This window comes from Lemur catta, chromosome 5 (assembly GCF_020740605.2).
Source record: "Lemur catta isolate mLemCat1 chromosome 5, mLemCat1.pri, whole genome shotgun sequence".
Lineage (NCBI taxonomy): Eukaryota > Metazoa > Chordata > Mammalia > Primates > Lemuridae > Lemur > Lemur catta.
The window spans coordinates 50,926,691-50,939,455 of record NC_059132.1 but is presented as its reverse complement, the minus strand read 5'-3'; the positions used below and the strand labels follow the sequence as shown (position 1 = coordinate 50,939,455).

General features: G+C 33.3%; 1 protein-coding gene across 6 annotated transcripts in view; it reads left to right on the top strand.

Moving 5' to 3' along the window:
- Window positions 1-12,765, top strand: part of HIVEP1 (HIVEP zinc finger 1) — a 147,155-nt gene that overhangs the window by 67,234 nt on the left and 67,156 nt on the right. For all 6 annotated transcript variants that reach the window (XM_045551760.1, XM_045551764.1, XM_045551761.1 and 3 more), the window contains one exon: window positions 3,922-3,975. In XM_045551760.1, coding sequence (XP_045407716.1) covers window positions 3,922-3,975 — 54 coding nt within the window. The remainder of the gene's footprint in view (window positions 1-3,921; window positions 3,976-12,765) is intronic.

Sequence of the window (12,765 nt, the reverse complement as noted above, 5' to 3'; positions counted from 1 at the left end):
CTGTAGCTCTTCCCATTGTGCCTGACACAGGGCAGGCATTCAGTATAGTAAAAAATACACAGCATTTGGTGAACCAAATCCTAGCAATTTAGTGGGCTGGTCCCCAAACTTGGAATGTACTAGATAGATCTCAAAACTCTTGAGGGTTAGTACTGAAGCCTCTGAGATTGTGAGCGAGGCCCTAACACTTCAGCATAGGGTGAAAAATGGTCAGAGAGCAGGGACTTACTGTGAATGCTTATTTTGAAGATCATTTCATTTTTATAAGTTATTTGTTTTTAGTTATCCAGTCTTCCAAAAACCCTGACTTTTTTTTTTTTTTTTGCTCAGTGGTTTCAGATTATGTTTCACAAATAAAGAGACTTTTTAAATAATTATTTGTGAATGATGAAAATGAGACATTTTTGCATTGTTTTCTTGTATAAACAAAATTTTTAAATTAAATTATGTAAAGCATTATACAAGATAGTTTTTAGCCTTTATCATTAACATTTTCTGTATTTTAAAGGTGAAGAAAGAAAACTGTAAAAATGTATAAATTTTTAGTAGTTGCAGAAAAAATATAACCTGTCCTATAAGTACCCTCTCCTACCTAGCCTATTTCTCCTTTAGCCACTGGCCCCTCTGCATCTGAGGAAGATTATGGATCCATTCATGTGTTGCTGGGATCTGTTCCAGGTGACAACTCCTCTGAGTATATTTAGTAAAAATTGAATGAATCAGGATTATGTCTTCATTTAAATACAGTAAGAACTCATTATAGTAAGAATGCATTATTAACTTTAGATTTATTGATACGGCACGTATGTCCATTATGTTTGTGGATCTATTTTTAGTTTTAGGAAACAGCAGCAAAGAAACTATTATTTATGTCTGAATGTGTGGTTCTTTGTGAAATTCTTAACCCACATCACATTGGTGGTGGGGAGGCCGTGTTAGAGGATAACTCAGAGTCTAAGATCCCATCCTTCCTCCTACCCCCACCTCCCCAGTCAAGACTTAATGAGAGATGTGATTGCTGGAAAGTGTTACCCTTGGTAAAGGGTTGGCAAAAGGATGTGTTGAACACTGTCCTTATCTTGGTGAGCTTCAAGCTGCAGGTTTACACGTCTAGCAGTGAGTCCTGAAATTAATGTAGTTGGTCTAGGGGCAGCATCTTTCATTTTTAATAGGAAAGGATAGAAAGTAGAGCATGAGTAAGTTTGCTTCTGAATTATGTGTTGTGTATAAATGCGTATTATGCATATACATGTGATATGGGTTGGAGTGTGGAAATATATTTTTTACTCTAGGCCATAGTGGAAAAAAAGGATAAATGTGCTTTAAGTATCAGTAAATTGCCTTGTATCAACCAATTAAGAACATACAATATTAACAAATGACTACGTTCTCTGTAATTTTGGAGAGTGTCTTTTAAATCATATTTACCAGGAGAATTATAAAACACAGGTTAATTACAAATAGAATTTTTAATAAAAATTGAAGTAAAAGCTTTTATAATGGCTGTTACAAGCTCTCTAATTAAAGATTGTATTTACTTGTTGAACTAGAGCTATAGGTAAAAGCATTTGAGTAGGTGTTTATTGTATCTAATGTAGGAGATGTCCTAAATCAGTAGTCCAAGTTTATGTACTGTTATTGTCAAGACAAAAAGATAACTCAATTGAAAATTTTAGAAACAAAGACTAGTATTTTGTGAGTAAATGTAAACAGTTCATTTTGGTAAGAGTTTGTTATGTTGAAGTGCAAACAGAAAGTGGCCAAACCTCAACTTTACTAAATAGTAGCTATTTTGTAAGTATTTGTAAAATTATGAGTTTTTGTTGCTTTGAGCCACAATTGGTTCTATTAATAAGAAGTGGTTTGTGTTATATAATGCCAAATTATGTGTGTATAAACTATTAGAGCACAGCCATTACTACTGTGAATATATATAATATATATGTATATATTATTTATGATTCTTAAGTTTGGGTGAATAGAATTAATAGTTTGGCATAGAATTAATAGTACTTTGGTAATAAAACTCCTTTTATGTGTTTCTCAAGGACTGTATGTTTAAATTATGTGATTTGTTTATTTACAGTTTGAATATCTGTAATGTACTCTGTATTTTATTTTTAAAAAGTGGGCCTTAGCTTTTTGTACTTATACTGTACTAATATAGATTTCTTCCATGCATGTGTTATTTTTCTCTTTGAAGTAAAATTACTATTGAATGCAAGATCCAGTTTCTGCATTTAATATGTTTTTTTTTCCAGGACTATATTTAATTTCACTCAACATTTCATAAGAAATAGCTATAATTTCTAAATCAGGAAGATTGTCTTAATTTCCAGCGGTTGCCTGTACTCCTGAAATTATATTCTGGATCTGATAATTAGCAGGAAGCCAGTAGGACATTGTTGTGGGGGATACATTTGTCAGAATGAAAATTCAGTTGTTTTTGACCATTGCTGAGATACAACGTCTCATATTTCAAACTAGCTCACTTCCTTTGTTCTGTGGCTCCTGCTCTGCCTTCGCAGGCTGGTTGGATCAATATGCAATTGAAGGACGTTTGATCAGTAAATCAAAGGTTCTCTTGAATTTCTGTTTTTTTCTGGCAAGATGGAGAAAGAGGCACGTAGACCAGAGTTTGAAGGGCCCATGGTACCGTGTGTCCCTTTTATTTATTTGGAGTAGGATGCCATATTGGAGATTTTGTCTTCCATGGCCAGTAAGTAGTGGTAGGGTTAGTATTGGGGACAATTTCTGGGGCTGATGGTGTATGTTAGAAGGCAGAGGCTAATAATCTACATTACTGAAGCAACAATATTTTGAAAGCATTTATCTAATCTATACTTTCATAGTTGGGATATCTAAAATGTTATGTAATTATCAGTACTAGGCCGAGGTAGGAGGATTGCTTGAGCCTAGGAGTTTGATGTTGCATTGGGCTATGCACTGCACTGCACTCAAACCTGGGTAACAGAGCAAGACCCTGTCTCTAAAAAAAAAAAAAAAAAAAAAAATTAAAAAAAAATTATTGATACTGTATTCAGTTCAGTGCAAAATAGTGGCCTGGGAATTTTGTCCTTTTATCACTTTAATAAGTGCCTAGCCTGGTGTTAACATTTGGAATTGATTATTGCCGTAGTCATCAAATATGTGTATTCTGGCAAAGTTTAAATTAATTGTTATCAAAGTAGAACACGCACATATTTACAAAATCCAGTTCTGCCCTGAGCCTCAGAGCAGAGAACAGTGGGACTGAGGCAGCACTCTCAACTCTGTTAGTTATTGCTTCTAGGTTATATCTGGCCTGCAAAACTGTGAGCCTATATAACAGTTGTCTAGTGAGTTTTATATAGTATCTCTTTAATGCAGTACTCTGCCCTCACGCTTCATAGATACTCTATGCTGTCATCAAGGGACAGATACTTTCTGCCATGCCACTCTTCAGCTCATCCTTTCCTTTGTTTTTCCATCCTATTCTTTCTTCTGTGTTTATCTTAGGTCTTAGACCATCTCTGAACTTTGCTTAGTCTTGGTTGTTTCTAAGCTAGTAGGTATTTGTTATATCTGTAATAAAAAAATTTCTTTTGGGCACCTCTTATGTAAAGAAACTATTATTTTTAGATACCTTTATTAGGCAACTGAACTTTTTTTTTAAACTATAGTTCAGTATTTAAAGTACACTAATTGTTTGCATTATGGAAAAAATTGGAAGTAGTCCTTGTGACTAAGAAATGATAAGAATTATAAATATAAATTTAAAAGAGAACAGATCCTTTATATACAAATGTTTATTTCATAAATCATTCAACAAATATTTATTACTATATGTCTGATCTTGTCTAAAAGTAGTTTGTTTGCTCTAGTTTATTGTTATTTGTCTATGATTAATTGATTTATAAAATTTTGTTTTGTTTCTTTTAGACAAAATTGAAGAAGCACAAAAAGAACTTAATGGGGCAGAAGTTTCAAAGAAAGGTAAGTTAAAATCGACTTGAATATAGACTTTGTTTTTGCACAGATGCCTATCCAGGTGCCTTATAATTGCAGCCTTACTGAATCAATTGATGTAAACAAAAGTAGAAATCACCTTAAACTTATTGACACTTAAAATTTTATGGACTTTGCTTTATGAAATATTTTAGTTACATAACACATTCTATAACTGTTTCCCACATATTAATATATTGCTGGCAGGAGTGTGAAAGATTGTTGCAGCTCTTTTTATTTTTTTGAGGCAGGATCTTGCTCTGTCACCAGGGCTAGAGTGCAGTGGTTCATCATAGCTCACTGCAACCTCAAATTCCTGGGCTTAAGCAATCCTGCTGCCTTAGCCTCCTGAGTAGCTGGGACTACAGACATGCACTACCACACCCAGCTAATTTTTCTATTTTTTGTAGAGATGCAGTCTCGCTCTTACTCAGGCTGGTCTCGAACTCCTAGCCTCAAACAATCCTCCTGTCTCGGCCTCCCAAAGTGCTAGGATTACATGCGTGAGCCACCACACATGGCTATTGCAGCTCTTTTGAAAGTCCTGTTTGTGGGTCTGTCCATGGGAAAAGTGCCAGTATAATGATGGATGCTGTTGGCTATGGTCATGCATGTGTGTGTTCATGGGATGCAGTATATTTTTGTAGTGACAAAAACCTAAGACAGCTAAAACAGCCTGAATGCCAGTCAGTGGAAAAATGGTTGAATGAATTGCAGTACATTCATAATTTGGGTATATCATAGAGCCTTAAAAAATGTTAATTACTTCAATTGATGGTGACGACTTATTATTAAATAAGAAAAACAAAATTGCAATGTAGCATGTAAAATATCCTATCTTTTGTTAAAACAAATAACAAAGTCAAATACATGTACAGATATATACATGTATATATATGTATGTTTATATGCATATGCTTATGGGATTGGACGGAGTTTGAAAGGATTTATATACAGATATGTTTATAATGGTTGGAGAAGGGGCAGGGGAAGATGACTCTTTTATTTATATGTCTTTGTATTATTTCACTAGCTACAATGGGTATAATTTTGTATTAAAAATTAAAACTTTAAAGGCAAAAATTAGTTTTCATCATAGAATGTGTATTGATTATCTTTCCAAGTAATATGAAAAAATAACATGAGATGCAGAACAGTGTGCAGGAAGGGGCAGATAGCGAGGTAGATAGTGTTTCAATTTTAATGAGTAAAATTGATTACATTCTATAATACAGGGTGTCCCAAAAGTTTCCATACAAAGGAAAAATTTTGTAATGAATATTTTGTAAATGAAGGTACATTTAGCTGCAGTTTCCCATTTTCCCTATGTATGGTGACTTTTGGGATACCCTGTATAAATCAAAGTTTAATATAAAAATAAAGTTCTCTTTATGGCATTTATGTTTCATGTTTTACATTTTTCCTTGTTCGTACTATATCTTCTAATTACAGTGGAATATTTTGACAAGAGTAATCTACCTAAATAGGATTCTAATTGAAAGCCTTTTTTTAAATTTTTTTTTTTTTTTAAATCCAGTTAGATTGCTGGCTAGGTATCTTTAGGGGGAATAATTTCTTGCTTTCCCAGTTCTTCATCACTTGGACCAGTCTGTGAAGCCTCTGAGATTGTTCTGTTTGGTCTTAATATTTCTGTGGTGCTGTGCAGCTGCCTTCGAGTGTCCTCCTCCTCAGCCCCTCCCCTTCCTCCCTGGGAGCTCTGGAAGGGCCACATCAAATCTGACCCTCTACTAATGACATTCTTGCAGGAAAGCAAGGCTAGAAAGAGTAGAGATGTCTCTGTAGCCAGGCTGTCTGTTTGAAAGATTGGCTGAAAATCCTGTGCATAAGGCGGTTAAGACACCCCAGTTATAAGAGGCCTTGTTTTTTAAACTTCCTTTATCATAGTCAGCCTTTTTTACATCAGTCATGATTTAGAGCTGCTTCAAGTAGCAAAATAAGTGTGAGCTTGTCTTCCTTTTCCCTTCTTAACTCCTGTGGCAAAGAGTTTTCAGAACAGTGAACTAAATGCCTGATAGAAAGGAGGAAATGGAACAAAGGTTCTAGAAAAAGAAATTGGATAATGAGGTTCAGAATAATTGAGTGGGCTACAGTTGGCAGGCTACACTTATTTAAGACCTAGGATGAATACCAAGTGAGCACTGTTCTGTGCAGTTCACTGCATAGAATTACTACTTGGCGTTCATTTTTACACAGAAATTCTGGGCAAATTAAAAATAAACTAAATTTCCTTCCAAATATAAGTAAGGAATAATATCAGTTCCCCTTTAACAACATGAGAGAAAAGTCTGTGAATAATAGAAGTGTTGAGATTTCGCAAATCTTTCCTTGCTCAGGTACTTTTTTTTTTTTTTAAAGGAAATTCATTTCTTTTGTCAAAGAGTATACTTTAAAAATAGTCATTTGTTTTTAGATTATGATGAATCATCTGTGATAGATCGCTTTTTCACTATTTTTCTGACATGCTTTTGTGTTTTTTCATCCTGTAAAATTGACCAAATCTGGCTTTTTTTTTTTTAAAGCACTGCTAATGGTTCTAAGGCTTTGTTTTCACTCAAGATTCTGTGATCCTTAACTTACTTGAGATTCTGTCTCCCTCTTCTCTCCTTTTTTGTAATTATTAGGACAAGTAACTAATTTATTTTCAGAAGTATGTAGCATAGGGGTAGGCTCTAAAAGAAAACATGCGCATTAATAGATTGAAAAAGACATTTTTTTCCCCTATATTTTAACATTTCAGGGCAGGATAAATCTGTTTAGTATAACAAACAGACTTTGCCCATCATACACCAATAGAATAAAGTGCACTGAATTATGTTAATGTATTTATTTTATTCTTTTTCTCTACTTATGAATGAAAATCAGAAGACTTTGATTTATTTTGATTTTAATAAATTTGGGGGTAGATACAAGCATGCAACACTCACACAATTCTCCATAAGGTCATTATGTCTTTACATTGCTATATACTTATTCTTAACATGGATTATGCTTGACACTATTTTTAAAATTATTGAGCGGGATTTAAGTGAAATAGTGACTGTCACAGATGTGGTAAGGGAATGTGAATAAAATTAACTGGGAAGAAATAAATAGATCAATTAGGAGAGCTTTTACATTCTGTCTCTTGGATAAGCTTTAATTTTAATACTTTGTTTTAAATTTTGATCATAAAATGTTTGATATAAAACTTAATCAATTTAATATGTTAAATTATACAGAATAAAAATAACATGGTAATCTTTGACTTCAGCACCTAATTTAAGAACTACAATATTTCTAATACTATTATATCCACCCACATGCTGGTCTCACCATCTCCTCTGTAAAGGTATTTACTGTCCTCAATTTTGTGTTCATAATTCCAGTGCTCTTAAAAATAAGTATGTATCTTCAAACAATATGTTTTCTAGTTTTCCCTGCATTTGAGCTTTAAAAATAAAACAATGTTATATATAGTCTTCTGTAGCTTTTTTGCTCAACCTTGTTCCTAAGATACATCCTTGTTGTTGCATGTAGCTATTTCATTTCATTGCTGTAATAATATTTCATTGTATGAAATGATTTCTTCACCCAAATCATCTTCTGTTGATGGATTTGAGTTTTTTCTATGTTTTTGCTATTGCAAACAATGCAGCTACGAATATTTTCAAATCCTGGTGCCCATGTGTGAGTTTTGTAGAGCATGTATAGGGAATGTGGATGTTCAGCTTCATAAAGTGTTGCTAAATTGTTTTCCAGAGTTTTTTGGAGGAAACTTTGTATAATACATTTGCACTGTGAGTGTTTAACAATTCATTTTGTGCTATCAAGCACATGGTATTTCAGTCTTTTTAATTTTTTCCAATTGAATGGGCATAAAATAAATAGTATTTTATTCTGCTCTTGATTTATGTTTCCCAGATTACTAATGTTAAAAGAAACATTAAGTTTAAACAGAGTTTATTTGAGCCAAGAATGATTCATGAATCAGACGGCATTCAGAACCAGAAGAGGCTCAGAGAGCTCTACCCAACAGTGTGAGCAACACACTTTCATAGGCCAAACATGGAAGCAAAGTAGAGAAATCATGTGATTGGCTACAGCTGGACTCTGCCTTATTTGGGCATATTGTGATGAGGCATTTGCCTTGTTTGGGCATGGTCTGATAAGTTGGTGACCTAGGATTGGCTGAAAACAGGCTGTTTGTTACCAAAAATATCCTCCTAAATTAGGTTTCAGTTTGTTTACATACTAAGTTAGGTTGTAGTTTGTTAGGTAGTAAGGAGACAGCTTCAGGCTAATGGCCTTCTATTTATTTAATGTAACATTAACAGTGTCAAACATGTCTCCATTTATATTTCTCCTTGCAAAAATGTTTGCTGCTATCTTTTATCCATTTTTTTTAAAAAAATGAGTTCTTTATTGTTTTCTTAATATATTTTGGATAACAACTCTGTTTTATATCTTTTAGATTCTCTCTCTCTCTCTCTCTACTTGTATAAATTTAAGGGTGCATGTGCAATTTTATTACATAAATAAATTGCATAGTGGTGAAGTCTGGGCTTTTAGTGTATCCATCACTCAAATGTACATAGTACTCATTAAATGATTTCTCATTACCCATGCTCCCCCACCCTTCTGAGTCTCCAGTGTCTATCCCACACTCTATGTCCATATGTACACATTATCTAGATCCCACATACAAGTGAGAACATGCAGTATTTGACTTTCTGAGTTGTTTCCTTACAATAATGGCCTCCAGTTCCATCCATGCTACAGTGGAAATGGTTTCATTCCTTCTTATGGCTGGGTAGTATTCCATTGTGTATCTATACCACATTTTCTTTCCCCAGTCATCCACTGATGGACACTTTGGTTGATTCCATATCTTTGCTATTGTAAATAGTTCTGTGATAAACATAAGAGTGCAGGTATCTTTTGGATATGTTGATTTCTTTTCCTTTGGGTAGATACCCAGTAGTGGGATTGCTGGATCGAATGATAGACCTATTTTTAGTTCTTTGAGAAATTTCCAAACTGTTTTCCATAGAGATTGTATTAATTTACATTCCTACCAACAGTGTATAAGTGTTTCTTTTTCTCCCCATCCTCACCAACATAAGTTATTTTTTGACTTTTTAATATTAGCCATTTGGACTGGTGTCAAATACCATTTCATTATGGTTTTGATTGCACATTTCTCTGATGATTAGTGATTTTTTTCATATGCTTATTGCCATCTGTATGTCTTCTTTTAGAAAATGTCTGTTCGTGTTCTTTGCCCACTTCTTAATGGGATTATTTGGTTTTTGTTGTTGTTGAGTTGCTTGAGTTCCTCATAAATTCTGGATAGTAGTCCCCATTGGTTGAATAGTTTGCATATACTTTCTCCAATTCTGCAGGTTGTCTGTTTACTCTTTTGATTATTTCTTTTGCTGTGTAGAAGCTTTTTAGTTTAAGTGCCATTTCTCTATTTTTGGTTTTGTTACTTTTGCCTTTGAGGTCTTAATCGTGAATTCTCTGCCTAGACCAATATTCAGAAGAGTTTTTCCTAGATATTCTTCTAGAATTTTTATAGTTTCAGGTCTTACATTTAAGTTTTTTATCCATCTTGAGTTGATTTTTGTATGAGGTGAGAGATAGGGATCCAGTTTTATTCTTCTGCGTATGGCGATCCAGTTTTCCCAGCAGCATTTATTGAAAATGATGTCCTTTCCCCAGTGTATGTTTTTGTCACCTTTGCCAAAGATCAGTTGACTGTAGATATGAGGCTATATTTCTGGTTTCTCTATTCTATTCCATTGATTTTTGTGTCTGTTTTTATACCAGTACCATGCTGTGTTAGTTACAGTAGCCGTGTAGCATAATTTGAAGCCTGGTAATGTGATGCCTCCAGCTTTGTAATTTTTGCTAGTATTGCTTTGGCTATTTGAGCTCTTTTTTAGTTCCATATGAATCTTAGGATTGTTTTTTCTAATTTTGTGAAAAATGATATTCGTATTATGATAGAGATTGCATTGAATCTGTAGATTGGTTTGAGCAGTATGATCATTTTAACAGTATTATTAATAATCCTGATCCATGAGTATTAATTCTTCTGATCTGTTTTCCATTTATTTGGGTCATCTGTAATTTCTTTCATCAGTTTATATTAATAGTTCTCTTTGTAGAGATCTTTCACCTCCTTGGTTAAAATATTAATATATCCCCACATATTTTATTTTTCTTACAGTTATTATAAGCGGAATTGCCTTCTTGATTTAGTCCTCAGCTTGACTGTTATTGGTTCATAGAAATGCTACTGATTTTTATATGCTGATTTTGTATCCTGAAACTTTACTGAATTCATTTATCAATCCTTAGAGTTTTTTGGTGGAGTCTTTAGGATTTTCTAGATACAAGATTGTATTGTCAGCAAACAGAGATAATTTGACTTTCTCTTTTCCAATTTGGATGTTTTTTATTTCTTTCTCTTGCCTGATTGCTCTGGCTAGGACTTTTAGTACTATGTTGAATGGGAGAGGTAAAAAAGTGGGCATCCTGTATTGTTCCAGTTCTTAGAGGGATTGCTTTCAACCTTTTCCCATTCAATATGATGTTGGCTGAGGATTTGTCATATTAACATTTTGAGGTATATTCCTTCTTCTATCTCTCGTTTGTTGGGGGTTTTTATCATGAAGAGGTGCTGGATTTTATTAGATGCCTTTTTTTTTTTTGCATTTGTTGAGGTGATTACATGGTTTTTTGTCCTAAAATTCTGTTTATGTGATGAATTACATTTATTGATTTATGTATGTTGAACTATCTTTGCATTACTGGAATAAAATCTACATGATCATGGTGGATTGTATTTTTGATGGGCTGTTGGATTTTGGTTTGCTAATATTTAGTTGAGGATTTTTCCATCTGTTTTCATCAGGGATGTTGGGCTGTAGTTTTCTTGTGTTTTTATCTGGTTTTGGTATCAGGGTAATACTGGCCTCATAGAATGAGTTGGGGAGAATTCCCTCCTCTTTGATTTTTTGGAATCGTTTCAGGAGAATGGGTATTAGTTCTTTGTATGTTTGGTAGAATTTGGCTTTGAATCCATCTGGTCCTGGCCTTTTTTGGGTGGGAGATTTTTTATTACTGATTCAATGTCTTTTACTCATTATTGGTCTGTTCAGGATTTCTGTATTCTCCTGGTTCAATCTTGGGAGGTCATATTTTTCCAGGAATTCTCCATTTCCTCTAGCTTATGAGCATATAGTTGTTTATAATAGTATCTGATGATCTTTTGTATTTTTGTGGTATCATTTGTAATGTCTCTTTTTTCATTTCTGATTTAGTTTATTTGCATCTTCTTTCCTTGGTTAGTTTAGCTAGTGATTTATCAATTTTGTTTACCTTTTCAAAGAACCAACTTTTTATTTCATTGATCCTTTGTTTTATATTTTCTTTGGTCTCTATTTCATTTACTTCTGCTCTGATCTTTGTTATTTCTTTTCTTTTACTAGCTTTGAGTTTAGTTCTTGTTTTTCTAGCTTTTTGAGGTGCAACATTAGGTTGTTAATTTGTGATTTTTATTTCTTTTATGTATACATTTATGCTATAAATTTCCCTCTTAGTACTGCTTTTACTGTATCCCAGAGGATTTGATGTTTCTATTTTCATTCATTTAAAAAAATTAATTTGTCTTAATTTTCTCATTGACCCAAAAATCCTTCAGGAAAATATTGTTTAATTACATGTATTTATATAGTTTCTGAAGTTCCTGTTAGTATTGATTTCTAGTTTTATTCTACTGTGGTCTGAGAAGATAACTGATATGATTTTAGTTTTTAAAAAATCTTATTGAGACTTTTTTGTGGCCTAACATATGATCTATTTGCACAATGTTCTGTGTGCTGATGGGAGGAGAAATGTATATTCTGCAGTTGTTGGGTATAATGTTCTGTAAATGTCTCTCAGTTTCATTTAGTCTAAAGTCTAATTTAAGTCCAGTATTTCTTTGTTGAATTTTCTGTGTCAGTGATCTGTCTAGTTTTATGAGTGGGGTGTTGAAGTCCCCCATTACTGTTTTCAAGCACTGTGTACTGTGTTAGTCTATCTCTTTCTTGAGGTCTAGCAATATTTATTTTATGAATCTGGGTGCTCCAGTGTTGGATACATACATATTTAGAAATGTTATATCCTCTTAATTGATCTAATTGATCTCTTTATCATCATATAATGATATTCTTTGTCTATTTTTATTGTTTTTGATTCAAAGTCTATTTTATTTGATGTAAGTATAGCTACTCTTGCTTGCTTTGGCTTCCATTTGCATGGACTGTGTTTTTCCACCCACTTTACTTTCAGTCTTATGTATCTTTACAGATAAGGTAAATTTCTTGTAAGCAGCATATAGTTGGCTCGTGGTTTTTTGTTTTGTTTTTTTTTTCCATTCCACCGATCTGTTTCTTTTAAGTGGAATATCTAATCCATTTATGTTCAAGGTTAATATTGATATGTAAGGTTTTGTTTCTGTCATATTTTTAATTGTTATCTAGTTGTTTTGTAAATTCTTTGTTTATTTTTTCTCTGTCTTCATGATTTGGTGGAGTTCTAATGTGCTTCCATTTGATTCCTTTCTTTTCCTCCTTTTTGTAATTGTTTTAGAAGACCTGTGAGTTTATGATGGTAAATATCGACCGTTCACATCCATGTTTGGAACTTCTTTAAGCATTTCCTTTAGGGCTTGTCTAATGTAGTGAATTTTCTCAGCATTTGCTTGTCTGGGAAAGACTTTATTTCTCC